General features: G+C 64.1%; 1 protein-coding gene across 1 annotated transcript; it reads left to right on the forward strand.

Annotated features, from left to right (window-relative positions):
- Positions 1-2084: 2084 nt before the first annotated feature.
- Positions 2085-14266, forward strand: WNK4 (WNK lysine deficient protein kinase 4). Its single transcript, XM_039565652.1, is given in 21 exon segments — positions 2085-2432; positions 2435-2635; positions 7782-7954; positions 8134-8354; positions 8435-8592; positions 9120-9208; positions 9283-9502; positions 9579-9909; positions 10070-10200; positions 10278-10345; positions 10436-10577; positions 10659-10775; positions 10849-11004; positions 11279-11336; positions 11477-11611; positions 11748-12322; positions 12560-12656; positions 12769-13195; positions 13310-13512; positions 13635-13732; positions 13814-14266. Coding segments are annotated over 21 exon segments (3867 nt in total). The 5' UTR covers positions 2085-2183; the 3' UTR covers positions 13832-14266.
- Positions 14267-14366: the final 100 nt, after the last annotated feature.

A 14366-nucleotide genomic window follows, 5' to 3' on the forward strand; every position in this document is an offset into this window, starting at 1 on the left:
TTTCTGGCAGCCAAATGTAGGCGAGAAATGGGTTATGTTCCCTGATTGTGGCGGTTCCTCAAAGTGAAGGCTGGCACTGGCACCTGCAGCCCAGAAATGTCACCCTGATAACGCTGGGGAGCTGCAGTGGGCGCCTATTGTGGAACAGAAGCCTTTTGGTTTCAGGCCAGGCTGGCTGCAGATTGGGAACAGGAGAGGACCTATTCCCCTGCCCGAGCTGCCTCCCCTCTACCAAGTTCTGGTGTGGAGTGGCATTTGGGGGGATCATTTAGGGAATTTCTCAGACCACTCACAAGAGAGGTGTGGGAGGGCAGCAGTTGGAGCAAGCTTCACCCCTAATTTCCTCTCCTGTCTGCAGGGGCCTCACTGGACTGGGATACTCCCCTGCTCCTCTGGGATCTTCCAAGGCATCTTGTTTCACGATGAAAACCCTTGATAAGGAGACATGAGCCTGCCAGGGACTGAGCTGAGATCCCTACCTGGCTCTGTGTCTCTTGTTGGAGAGCTGAGGCTCCCTGCCAGCCTGGGCTGTGTTCCTGGGCCTGGGCAGTGCATGGGCCCTGGCAGGGACCCCTGTGTGGGGGCAGCCACAGAGTCAGCCTGCAGGGCCTTGGGCAGCATCCCTCCCCCCTTTCTGGCGATGCTGAGAAGTGGGCAGGTTCTGAGCAAGGCTCACCTGAACAAAGAGCGTTGTTTAACAGAGCTGAGTCAAACCATGTTGCATCTTACAACCCGAGAGTCACGCGTGGCCGGGCCAGTGCAAGCACCGCACCCGTGGCCTGTCAGTTTTGGCCTTTTGGCTCCAGTGGCCATGGGCAGCCAGTGCCCCAGCAGCAGGCAGAGCCCTGCGGGGGCCGGTGCTGGACACGGTGTTCTGCCAGTGCTGGTTGTTCACCTGAGACTGTGCCCCTCACGTGCTCCAAGGAGTGCAGGGCTGAGCGGGGATGTGGTTGCTGCTCCCTGCTCACCAGCCAGTATTGCACAAGCAGGTCCTGGCAGGGAGGCATCGGTCAAACTCCTTGTTGGGAAGGGGGTACCTGGCTCCTCTGGTGCTGGAGAGGAAGCTTCGGGCAGGAAGAGCTGGGTCGGGTGGGGTAGCAGAGCAGAGATCAGCAGTGTGACACAGGTAGGCCAGGGCTTTTGTAGGAATTTCATTGATTTCATTAAATGCTTCTCCCTTCCTCTTGCTGGTGGGGATTTGTGGGGAGCAGCTGTGCGGGACGTGGCCACAGCCGAACTGCAGGTCAGCAGCCCCAGTCACCCTGCGTCACCCTGCGGGTGCCAGGCTGGCGTTTAGGACACCATGACTGTGTTCCCTTGTCGATCCACTCCTTAATGTTTCCGGTATCATTGAGTAGAAACAATCTGACCTCAGGGAAAAGAAATTAGCGGTGGCCTCAATTGCTTTGTGTTTTGTGTAAACAGCCTCACCGGCAGAACAACCTTCTCCTTCAGCCTGGAGAGACAACACGCTCTTGTCCGGCTGTTGGCTCCCGCGGGGCTGACACACACCTTCGACTCTTCCTATTTGCGTGACCCTGATTTCAGGATTTCGGACCGTAGTGAACCCGAGCGGGATTGTCTGGGGCAGCGTGAGGGGGAACCCGCGTCCGGGCAGTGGGACTCGGCTGCTCTAGGACACGCTGCTCCAGGACCAGAGTCAGAAACTCCAAGGAAATGTTTAAACCAGGGACGTTCCTACGTCCCGGCTCCGGACGCGTCAGTCACAGCAGCCCCGTAGCGCCAGGGGGGCGGCGGCAGGGAAGGGGCTGTCCTGCGGGGAGGGGAGAGCAAGGAGCCCCTGGAGCAGCCACGGCAGCGCGGATCCGGGCGGGCGCCAGGCGGTGACCCCCGGCTGGGAGGGGACATCCCGGCATCCCGGGCTGCTCGGGCGCGGTGTCGGGGCGCGGGGCGCTCGCCCGCTGCTCGCAGCCCGTGTCCGCAGCTGCAGCGCCGGGCGCTGTCCCGGGGCCGCTGCCCGGTGCGGTGTCGGTGCGGGGCGCGGGGCCGGTGGCGCAGCGCGGGCGGGGGCGGCGGTCGAGCGGGGGCGGACCCGGGCGTGGCGGGGGCGGTGCCGGGGCCGGTGCCCGGGCCGGGTCTCGGCGGTCGCTCCTGGTTGCGGAGTGGCGGCGGCAACGGGTGCGAAGCTGCGCGGGAGCGGCCGCTCCGAGCGGGCTGAGCCGATGCTGGCGGCCGAGCCCGCCGCTGCCGGAGCCATGTCCCAGCCTGAGGCGGAGCGGGCGGACAGCGGCTCCGAGCCGCAGCCGGAGCTGGAGCCGGGTCCGGGGCTCACCGGACGGACTCCGCACCGTAGCCGCAGCCGGCGGCCCTCGGGGCCCGATTCCCGACGCGCTTCCTCCCGCTTCAGCCGGCGGAGCTCGGCCGAGCTGGAGCTGCTGGGGTACCCGGCACCGGACGGGGTGCGCGGGGGTCGCCGCCGCCGCCGCCGAGCGCTGTCGGGCTCCGGGAACCCGAGGAGACGGAGAGCGAGGAGGTGGAGACGCGGGCGGTCGCCACCTCCCCCGACGGCCGGTTCCTCAAGTTCGACATCGAGATCGGCCGCGGCTCCTTCAAGACCGTCTACAAGGGGCTGGACACGGAGACCACCGTGGAGGTGGCCTGGTGCGAGCTGCAGGTACGGCCCCTGCCAGCGCCTCCGCCCCTACCTGCCCGCACCCACAGACCGGGGCGAGGGGCTCGAGAGAGGCTCTTGGACCCTCTTCTGTCCAGTTTCTCTGGCGTGTGCAGCCCTCCCCGCCCCTGAGCCCGCTGCCCACTGCTGCCTGCCTGGGTGCTGTGTGAGACCCGCGGGGCACTTCCCCGGGCTGGAGCCTGTGCCGGCGAGGGCAGGCACCCTCGAATCTCCGCTTCTGCCAGTCACTGTGGCGCCCCGCTGCAGTCGGGCCACAGCAGCAGGGCAGGGCAGGGACCTGCAGCTGGGTGCGGGCTCCCCTCGCTGCCTTGCACTGTGCTCATCACTGCCAGTGCCTCGGTGCCTCGTGGGTCTCCTGGCCCGGACCCAGACTCCTGTTTAGTGTCGCCGCTCCTGGCCCTCCTCCTCATCACGTGCTGTTTTCCATTTGCTTTCTTTCTTCCTGCACTGTGGAGCATGCCAGGGTGCCCAAGTTCTTGATGCCAGTCCCTGCTCTGGCACTTTACAGGTGCATCCGGGGCTGAGCATCCCACTGTCTTTCTGACGCTCACCAGCTCACAGCTTTCCCTCCAGGAGGGCAGCGAGGGCAGCAGTGCCCTCTCTGCATGCATGCCTGTGCTTGTGCTGGAGCTGGCTCCTAGGTTTGCTCCGATAGCCCTTGGTGTGCTCTGGGGCGCGTGCCTGCAGCGAGCTGGGGCTGGCTGTCAGCCGGGAGCAGGGTACGACGCGACCTTGTGCTCTCTGCCTGCTTGACCTTGGCTGAAGTAACGTACATGGTCACCTGTGTGTGGTTTCTGTGATGCTGCCAGGGGCTCTCTACTGGGAGCAGCTGGACCTCTGGTTCCAGCTCTCTGAGGAGCGTCCCCATCTCCTCTCTGCTGCCACACTCCTCCATCTCCTTGGCTGCCCTGCAGCCTGACAGCAGGATGCTGAGAGCAGTGGTGATGGTGCTGCCTCCGCAATGCCTTTGCCCCATTCAAGTGCTTTTGATGAGCCTGATCTTGTCCATGGAGGTGCACGGGGAGATCCGTTCTGTGGGTCTACCTTTTCTCCTTGGAGCCCTGGGAGGGGCTTTGGTTAAGTCCAAAGTCTCCCACAGGTTCCTGGCCCTGGGATGGCTGCTGTGGTGGGAAGGTCCAAGTCCTTGTTGACACAGAAAACCATGTCTTGCGAGTTTGTTGTCTTGTTCCTAAAAGCTCGGTGCAGTTGCAGTTTCAGCTGCCTGGGCTGGGTCCTTGGGGTGGCTGCAGCCGAGCAGAGCAAGAAGAGATCCTGAGAGAGTGGTGGGTGCTTTCTAGAGGGGCTGACTGTGGCCTCTTAGTGAGGAAGGTGAAGTTTTTTCCCCCATCCCAAGGGTTGCACAATTACTTCAGTTGTGAGAGCTCAGTTCAGAGCCACCTCAGTTCTCCTGCCCTCATGGCCCCACAGCTCCATCCAAATACCCCTGAACCCCATTGAGTCCTGTGTCCCTTCAGGTGGCAACCCCTGACTGGAACAGGCTCTCCTTGGCGAGTCCAGGACCTTCTCTGGATGAGTCAGCTGTCCCCAGTGCTTCCCACTCAGCTGGCTTCGTGTCCCTCCCTGTGGGTCTCAGCCCCATGTCACAGCTGTGCCCCAGCTCCCCTGCACAGCAGGGCTGGCACGTGTCTCGTTCCCTGCCCCGCTGCTCGTCCCCGGGGCTGTGTGCAGGCAGTGCTGGTGTCTTGCAAGGGGCTGCCGAGGGGATGAGGCTGCACCGTCTCAGGTGGGGGGGGAAAGGGAGTTGGGAAGCAAAATGCTGCTGTGCCCCAGTCCAGCAGGCACGTGCTGGCCCCCTTGCTGGTTCTGCGAGCCGGCCAGGCAGGAGTGGCGGAAGCCACTCACTTGTCCCCTGGGGCTGGGTGTGGAGAGGCTGGCGTCCAGGCTGAGCTCCTGCCAGGGACCCTCCTGTGAGCATCCCATGGTGTTGGAAGACCTGGCAGACCTGACTCCTCTTGGCCCACCCCCTCCTATGGGAGCTCAGCCAGGTCCCTGTGGGCAGCCCCAGCCCTGCTCCCACCCCATGCCACCCTGGTGCCTGCCCCTGCAACCCCTCTGCCCCAGCCCTCTCCCCTCCCCACCCAAGATTTGGCTCTGTTCCACTGACTGCTCTTTATCCAGTGTCTCTTGTACCCAAATCTGTGTCCCACAAGGGGCTAAGAGCACAGATGCAGACATTTAGAAGTTTGTTTTTCAGCAATCATGCAAAGAATTGGACACTGTGACACAAATCCAGGATTTGGAACCACAAATAAAAATGGTTGTGGTTCTGCCATTTTAAAAATAGCTTTGTCCTGTGCATTTCACAGTTCTCCTTCTATTGCCTTTCGATTCCAAATGAATACTTAACCTCAGGCCTGACCTGTTCTGCACCAGAGAACCTGGTTCAGCTGCTGTGACGGATCCCAATCCCAAATCCCAGCTCTCTCTTCTGTCCTCGCCTGTCCTTCCCTCCACAGAGCCTGGCGAACTGGAGCCTGGTTTTGCCTGTCTTCTGTCTTCCTGTGAGACCCCTCTGGGGACCTGCCCATCCCTGTCCCCTCTCCTGAACGCAGCGTCTGTCTGTGCCTCCCGCCCATGTCCACAGCCCCACTGTTTGTGCTTTCCAGCTTTAGCCTGGCACTATTTCTGTCGTAGGTGCTGCGGGCAGTGGGGAAAGAGGAAGCAGGGAGGAAGCCAGAGGCCCAGAGCGGGGTCGGGCTGTAAATACCTAACTGTGCGATTTTCCTGTGGAACCCCTTGGGGTTCCCCAGTGGGCAAAAGCATTCTGGGCAGCAGGCACTGCTGTGCCTCCCCTGGCTCTGGCACCCAGGTTGGGCAGGTAACCTTAGCCAGCAGCCCCGGGGCTGCAGGGCACCTTGAGTGTGTGCTCACATGGCTGTGAGCACGCACAAGCTCCTGCTCGGCGGGGCAGACCCACAGGGAGAGCAGTGAGGTGCTGGCATCCACTGCTGACATAGAGCTGGCTCCTCTGCGAGGGGCTCAGGACCGCCCTGTGGCTGTGGACGTGGCTGGAGGGAGAGTGCTGGGCACTTTCCAGCACTGGCTCTGTGCCCCACCGTGGTGTTGGTCTGAATGCCCCTCCAGAGTGCAAGTGTCAGTGCAGAGCCAGGGCCCTTGAGGGCTGTGGGAGTGGGAGAGCCCTGTGAGCGCTGCAGAGTGCCCTGAGCACCAGCGCTGCCAAGCTGGGGACAGCCTCCTGCTGCAGAGGCAACAGCCGTCCTCGGCCACTCGGCCCCACCCTCCCTCCTCCTGCACTGGCCTCAGATCCTGGTGTTGGCTGCGCTGGGCTCCTCGGCAGCCAGCTCCTGGCTCACAGGATGGGCTGGACCATTGCCACCCAGCTCCTCACTGTCCCCATGCCACCATCCCCAGCGTCCTCCTCCGCCCTGTGCTGATGCTGTTAGGAGAGGACATGGTGTGCCCATGCTGTGTGGTGTGTCTGTGCTGGCAGCACTGTCTGCCCTGCCCTTCGTGGTGCTCCTCCTGCCAGGCTATGGCCAGGCTGGGCTCTGGTGCCCACACTCAATGGGGAGAGTATCAGCACGCACAGGAGTGGGAGCTGCTGCCACTTTGGTCATGAGGAAGGAACAGTGCCAAGCGAGCCCAGCAGTCCTGGCACAGGCTCAGGGGGGCATGCTTGGCTCCCCCAGACCTTACTCCAGGCACTCTGGGAGAGGTGGCCTTGTGCTGGGGTTCTGCCTGGAATTGGGCATGGCACAGTGAGGGCTGCGCTGGCACAACTGCTCCGGTTGGGGTCCACTCTCGCTGAGCTGGGAGAGCCGTGGCCACCCATGAGTCCCCACCTGCCCCAGTTCACAGCCAGTGTCAGCTTCCTCATGCCCTTGCAGGTTTTTGGGGTGCAGTGAGGCCTCTGGACACCTCTTGGTGAGGAGGAGGGGGCCAGAGGGGTGGCGGTGGGCCGTGGCACTGGGCAGGACAGCCGGTGTGTGCTGCTGGCCATGCTGGGGTTCGGGTGCTGTTTTCCTCCTCGCATATGAAAGGTCCCATTCATCCCGTGGCAGCAGGCTCAGGTTCTCGTCTGGGCTGAGCCTGTCCCTGAGCATGTATTAAATGTGGGGGGATTATGGAGCAGCTCCAGCCAAGCCATGGGGCCGCCTGTGATGCAATAAAAATATTACGAAAGCTGACGGGGTTGATGGATGGTGGCCACTGGCCAAGCACAGCTCTGGCAGCACTGGTGGTGGGAGCTCTGGGGCAGCTCCAGTTTCCTTGGCCTCTGAATGTGGGCTGGGCAGGGGTCCCAGCTTGAGGCCCCCAGGCTGAGCTCCTTGGGACCCCAGGCAGTGGTGGAGTTATCACTGCTCCTGCTTCTGCCCAGGGCTGAGCACTCGCAGCTGCCCCACTGGGGGCTGGACCCGGCTCCTCTAGCTCTGGCCAGTCAGCTCCCCTCTTCCTGCACCCTGGGGCTGTGCCCCTTCAGGATGAGGGGGCTGTCCCCTCCGCTGGCCCCTGCCCCAGCTGCAGTCAGCACCCTCGGCTTGTGTTTCTACTTTAATTAACTCGAGCAGCAGAAACATGGAAAAACTCTGGCTGGAGCCTCCCCCTGCCTGCTTTCCCCAACAAAGGCCTCATTGAGGCTGGCCCAGCACCCGGCCACACAGAGCCCAGGGCTGGTGCTGCCCTGGTGGGGGCACAAGAGCCACGGCCATCGGGTCTGCACAGGGCAGGATGGCAGCAGCTCTGCAGAGACCCCACACATCCCCTCCAGCTGCAGGCTAGGGTTCCCTGCCCTGAGGCAGGGTGGTGGGCTCCAGCTGGGGGCTGAGTGAGGGGAGGGGGGACGGGTGGTCCCAGCACAAGGCAGTGGAGAACTGCAGGGGTTCCTTGGTGCCCCGTCTATCGTGCACCCACCCAGAGTGGTGGGCAGGTGGGGGACCACAGTGCAGGGCAGCCCCAGCCATGTGTGAGCCACGGTGCTGGGGCACAGCAGGTCTGACCCCAGCTCTGCACCGGGGCCACAGAAGCCTCCTCTGTCTTGCCTGTAGGGAGTGGGGAATGGGACGTGAGGGTCTTTTGTAGCCAGGGCAGCCCCCTGTGCTCGGCAGGACCCCGTGTGCCCCCCTCACACCCTCACTGGCTCCCACAGACGCGGAAGCTGTCGAAGACGGAGCGGCAGCGGTTCAGTGAGGAGGTGGAGATGCTGAAGGGGCTGCAGCATCCCAACATTGTCCGCTTCTACGACTCCTGGAAGTCAACTATCAAAGGCCAGATCTGCATCGTGCTGGTCACAGAACTCATGACGTCCGGCACCCTGAAAACGTGATTGGGGCGTGTAGGGGAGGGAACAGGGTCCCTACCGAGAGGCTCTTTGTTGCTTGCCCTGTGTGGGCATCGAGTCCGGATGGGCTTGGCATGGCAACAGGAGGAGGGTGGGCTGGAGCCAAGGCTGGGGCACGAGTCTGAGCCCCACAGGTCTGAGCCCCGTTGGTCCCTGGCAGGTATTTGAAGCGGTTTAAAGAGATGAAGCTGAAGGTGCTGCAGCGCTGGAGCCGGCAGATCCTCAAGGGTCTGCACTTCCTGCACACTCGCTCGCCCCCCATCATCCACCGTGACCTCAAGTGTGACAACATCTTCATCACGGGCCCCACGGGCTCTGTCAAGATTGGCGACTTGGGCCTGGCCACGCTCAAGCGAGCCTCCTTTGCCAAGAGTGTCATAGGTGGGGCCGGGCTCGTGGGAGCTGTGGGGGCTGCAGGGGGTGGGGGTCCCAGGGGTACTGAGCTCTCCTGCTGCCTGCAGGCACCCCCGAGTTCATGGCGCCAGAGATGTATGAGGAGAAGTACGATGAGGCAGTGGATGTCTACGCCTTTGGGATGTGCATGCTGGAGATGGCCACCTCGGAGTACCCCTACTCTGAGTGCCAGAACGCCGCCCAGATCTACCGCAAGGTCACCTCGGTGAGGCCTGGTCCCAGCTGTGGGTGATGCTGCTGGCTGATCCCACAGGAGCCAGGACAGGGGGCTGGGGGGATGGTCAGCTGGAGCTGTCAGGCCTTGCTGCTGTCAAAATGTGTCACTGTGCAGGCTGTGTGAGTGGCTAAAGATAGCCTGGGCGGTGAGGGGTTGCTCTGGCAGGGCATGGAGCTGTGGGTGGTGGGGCCATGGCTTGGCCAGACCCCACATCCCTGGCTCTGCACCAGCCACTGCCAGTGTGTTAATGGGGTGGAACGGGAGCACGTCTGCTCGGCCACGCTGGCCTGGGGCACTGCAGCTGCCCTGACCGGTCATGGCTGGCTCCTGCCAGCTCCTGCCTGCTGGGGTGGAAACTCAGAGCCCTGGGGCGTCCTGGCCCATGCAGGCACACGTGGCCTGGCCACAGGAGCCATGCAGAGCTCGTGGGGCCCTGGGCTGGTTCATCCCTGGGCCCTGGGAGCCCCATGCTGTGGTGGGTTGGCACAGGAGGTGCTCACTCTCGTTACCCCCAGGGCCTGAAGCCCAGCAGCTTCTACAAGGTGAAGGTGCCAGAGCTGAAGGAGATTATCGAGGGCTGCATCCGCATGGACAAGAACGAGAGGTGGGGGCAGAGCGGGGCCTGGGTGGCAGGGTCCCCCCTGGCTCCGAGCCTGCGCTGAGCTGTGCCCTCTGCAGGTACACCATCCAGGACCTGCTGGAGCATTCCTTCTTCCAGGAGGACACAGGGGTGCATGTGGAGCTGGCTGAGGAGGATGACGGAGTCAAGTCTGGGCTCAAGCTCTGGCTGCGCATGGATGACACAAAGAAGCTGCACGGCAAGTACAAGGACAACAACGCCATCGAGTTCCTCTTTGAGCTCTACAAGGATGTGGCAGAGGAGGTGGCTCAGGAGATGGTGGGTACAGAGATGGGGGAGCCCTGGGTGCTGTGGGGCCCCTACTCCCCGAAGTGACGAGCTCCCTCCTGTGTAGGTGGTGCTGGGCTTTGTCTGTGAGGCCGACTACAAGCTGGTGGCCAAGGCTGTGCGGGACCGTGTGGTCGCCATCAAGCGCAAGCGGGAGAAGCTGAAGCGCGCCCAGGACGCGCCATCACCCGCAGAGCCAGAGCAGCCGCCAGGTGTCCTGCAGCTGCTGGAGGAGCTCAAGTCCCCGCTGCCACCTGGTGCCCCCACGCCTGCCCTGGCCACCCCTGGCTCTGGGGACTCCGTCTTCAGCAGCACCTTCCCCCTGGAGCCTGAGGAGCCCGAAGCTGACCAGCACCAGCACTTTACCTACCGGCACACCAGCTACTCCTCAGCCACCTGTGCGTAGGCACCAAGGGAGCAACAGCCGGGTGGGCAGCAGGGGACCTGGGGCGGGAGGTGGGTGGGGGGTCCGTCCCCTTCTCCCAGCCCCACAGCCCTTTCCCAGGTGCCCAGCCAGGGAAGGGACTTGCTTCGGTTCATGCCAGCACTCCTCCGCAGCCGACTGTGAGACGGATGGGTACCTGAGCTCCTCCGGCTTCCTGGACTCCCCGGACCTGGCCCCTCGCAGCTTTGTGGCAGTGGAGCCCACCAGCCCACGGCCCACCCGGCCTGTGCGCTGCTTCCCCACGGTGAGCAGGGCCCCGCGGGCGGGCGGGAGGGGGTCAGGGCAGCTGCGGCACCGGCTCACCCCGTCCCCTCCCTGCAGAGCATCGCCGTGCAGCTGCCCACGGAGCGCCTGCCCCCCGCCAGCGGCTTCTCCTCCTCAGTGGACAGGTGAGGCTGGGGGGTCGGGCGGGGGCTGGACAGGGAGTGTGGTTCTTGGGAATGGCCATGCTGATGCTCCGGAGCTGGGGCTTCCTGCAGCTACACCTCAGATGTGGCATCGGGCATGAGTGATGGCTGTGAGGGGCTCTCGGCCAGCGAGCAGAGCTCCAAGCTGCCGCCCAAGCGAGCCTCGGGGAAGCTGCTGCGGCGCCGAGCCCGCTCCAGGCTGCGCATCACCAACGTGAGTGCCACAGGTGCCAGGCGGGTGCCAGGCGGGTGCCAGGCGGGTTCTCCTGGGCTGAGCCAGCCCTGCTGCCCACAGATCTCCGACAAGAGCGACCGAGTGGTGGAGTGCCAGCTGCAGACCTACAACAACAAGATGGTGACCTTCAAGTTCGACCTGGATGGAGACAACCCGGAGGAAATTGCAGCCGCCATGGTGAGAGCAGGGTGAGGGTGAAGGTGGGGTCTGCCTGGCCGTGCTGGGTGCTGACCGGCCCCTCCACCCTCAGGTCCACAATGAGTTCATCCTCAAGTCGGAGCGGGACAGTTTCATCAACCGCATCCGGGACATCATCCACCGCGTGGAGACCCTGCTTCGCAAGGATGGGCGCAGCAGCACCGAGCTGCCCAAGGGCCCCGAGGCTGAGAGTGCTGTGGGCAGCCCCGTGAGTGCCAGCCTGGCCCTGCCAGTGCTGGGGAAGCTGCTGATGCTGAGCATGGCTTGGGGTGCTGCCTGGCCCCAGGGAGTCCAGGGGGAGGGGGCTGGGGTGCAGGGTCCTCCTGCGGTCACTTGCCCACTCCTGTGACAAGTCAAGGTGCTCCCCAGCCCAGAAGAGTCTCCAGCTCCTGTCCCCACAGGTGGTGGGGCCCAGCGGGGGCTTGGCACAGCCTGGCTGGGGCCTCTGCCCCAGTGCTGGGCTCAGCTCATCCTTCTCGCAGGTGGACCTGCAGCTGCAGGGGCTCTCACGCTCCATCTCCTCCTCATCCTCACTCAGTGGTACGTCTGTGCCCCTGTGCAGGCCCTTCCTGTCTCCCCCAGGCCCCATGCAGGGCAGGTGATGGCCTCAGCCAAGCCCAGAGGGTCTCAAAGGACATGTCCTGCCCCAGCTGAGCCTGGCTGTCACCCCTATGCCACAGACCTGAGCTGCACCAGTCCCAGCCTCCCTGTCCAGTCCCCTGTCCTGCCGTTGCTGAGCCGCTCCCCATCGGAGACCAACCTGGCCAGTCCTGCGGAGCCGCTGGCAGCCCCAGCACCCCTGGGGTCCCCCACAGGTACCAGCGCTGGCAGCATGGGCATGGTCATTGCACTGGGGCTGCCAGCTGCTCGCTGGCTTGAGGCTCCGGGGTGCCTGGCCATGGGGTCTGAGACGGCCCTTGGGGGCTGCTCCTGATGCTTCCCTCTCTGCAGGCTCAGCCCAGACCTGGCCTCTCGTCTCGATGACTCCTGCCTGGCTGACATCATCACCAGCACTCCCACTGACCCCCCCAAGGACCCCAGGGGGGCCTGTTCCCCCAGCCCTGCCCCAAGCCCTCCTGTCCCCACAGCCTCTCCCCACATCCCCTGTCCCCTATGAGCCCAGCAGTCCCCTGAGCCCCCCTGTGACCAGCACACCCTTGTCCCCCACTGCCCCCCTCTTGTCCCTGGCCAATGTCTTCTCCCTGGCAGTGATGACCGTGGCCCACACTGTCTCCTCCATTGCCAGCTCAGGCGGGCACCTCTACCCACCAATGCTGCCACGGCCACAGAGTCTTGTCCTGGGTGCCCCACGCTTTGTCTACCCTGACCCCACCAGCAGAGACAAGCCAGTCCCACCTGGCAGTGGGACCCTGGAGCCAGTGGGATCTGATGTCCCCACTGCCGGGGGTCCCATATCCTCCCTTCCCTCAACACCAGCCCCAGTGTGCCCCACAAGCAGAGAGCCCATGGGGAGTCCTCTGCAGTTGCTGAGCACATCCACATCTGGGAGTCCAGAGGGCAGCACGGTGAGTGTGGGTGTGCAAGGGCTGCCCAGGGCTGCTCGAGGTGGAGCTCAGTGTCAGGAGGGCTGGGTGGTTGCTGCAGATGCTGCCCTGGGATGGGATGGAGCCTCGTGGCTTGTGGAGCCACTGGGATGCAGAGAGGGCTGAGTGGGCGGCAAATCCCAGGGCACAGAAGCAGCAGGGGGAGGAGAGGACAGGAGGACTGGGGTGGGGCTGCTGATGGTGCTCAGGTGCCCACAGGTGCTGCCCAGTGCCCCCAAGCCCAGCCACTCTCTGATCATCTCGGAGGCACCAGCCCCCAGCGTGCCCAAGGCCCAGCTCTCGCCCATCAATGAAGGTAAGGTGGGGCAGGGCCAAGGCTGTGCTGCGCAGCCGTGCCTGTGCCAGGGCACCGCAATGCCCCGGCCAGCCCATGTGCCCTGAACCCCACCAGCTGCCCCTGTCCCCAGCAGAAACCAAGCCCCAGGTCCTGGGCCGGTTCCAGGTGATGCCAGCCAAGGACCTGGCTGTGACCTCTCCAGTGCTGGGCAGCAGTGACGGGGAGCAGCACAGCACGGAGCCAGCAGTGAGTGGCTCCCCGCCACCCGTGGTCCCTGACACAGGCCACAGCTCAAGCAGTGACTTGGATGTGGTGCTGGAGGCAGCGGAGCAGGACCCCAAGGCTGAGGAGGTGTCAGCCGAGGGGGGCACGGTGCCTGTGGCACCAGTGGGGAGCGACCGGGAGGGCCCTGGGGAAGAGAGCACAGAAAACGTTCCGCAGGCCATGCTGAGCCAGGTGTGGCTGAGCTACTCTCGCAGTTTGTCCTATGTGAGCAGTGATGACACTGAGAGTGAAGACGAGGAGATCTGGGAGGAGCTGCAGAACCTGCGACAGAAGTGAGCAGGGGGGTGGGCTGCATCTGGGAGGTGACAGGTCTTCCCACCCAGCCCGCGTGCGTGTTCGCTGTCCCTTCCCCGAGGCCCCACTGCCAGCCCCTGTCTTCTCCCCAGGCACCTGGCTGAGGTGCAGCTGCTGCAGAGCGCCCAGAAGAAGGAGATCGAGGAGCTGTACCTGCGGATGGGGAAGCAGCCACCGCCAGGCATTGTCTCGCCCGCTGCGATGCTGTCAAGCCGCCAGCGCCGCCTCTCCAAGGGCAGCTTTAACCCCTCCCGTCGCAACAGCCTGCAGCGCCTGGAGCTGGCGCAGCCCGCAGGTGCCGGCCCCGCTCCCCACTCCCCGCAGGGCCCCCGGGCTGGGCGGGGGCCGCAGGACGGGGACCCCCGGGCTGGGTGTCGCACAGGCCCGTGCCCTCACTCAGGGCCGCTGTCCCTGCAGGCATCATGCGCCGTAACTCGCTGAGCGGCAGCAGCACCGGCTCGCAGGAGCAGCGGCTGAACAAGGGGGTGACCTTTGCCGACGACCTCGGCCGCATGGTAAGGGGCAGCGCCCAGCCCACGGCCTTCTCGGCTGCTCCCGCGGCACTCCCGGCTCACGGCTGCTTCTCTCCCCAGTAGCTGGCTGGCCAAGACTGACTCCATGAACTACCTCATCCAAGTGCCTGCATCCCCAGGATGGGCAGAGCTCCTGCACCTCCCGGAGGGCAGTGCCAGCCCTGGAGAACCTGGACTCCCCGCTCCCCTTGGCTGTGGCCTGCAGCAGGGCAGCCGTGGGCTTCGCAGGAGCGGGAGTGCTGGCCTTTTGCAGGCCTGTCCCACAGGTGCTCTTTGCTGGAAGACAGGTGCCAGGTGTCTCCACCCCTCGTGGATGGAAGGAGCTGATCCCGCCCTGAGGAACCCCGGCTTGTCCCCCGCCAGCTCAGCCTTGCACCAGAGCCTGCCCACCCTGCAGAGTGGCTTGAGTGCCCTGTGGCCCTGTCTGCTGCAGCACCAGGAGCAGCAGGATCCGGGAGCACTTTGTTATGAACTGGTGTTTGGAAAGTGTTTTCATAAACATGGATTGAATACAAACTGTGTCTGTGTGTGTGTCTGTCGGGCAGGACCCGTGGCTGCATGCCTCACTGCGTGATGATAGAGAGCAGAACAGAAAATCCCCCCTCAGCAGCCCTTG

This window comes from Corvus cornix, chromosome 27 (assembly GCF_000738735.6).
Source record: "Corvus cornix cornix isolate S_Up_H32 chromosome 27, ASM73873v5, whole genome shotgun sequence".
NCBI classification, from domain to species: domain Eukaryota; kingdom Metazoa; phylum Chordata; class Aves; order Passeriformes; family Corvidae; genus Corvus; species Corvus cornix.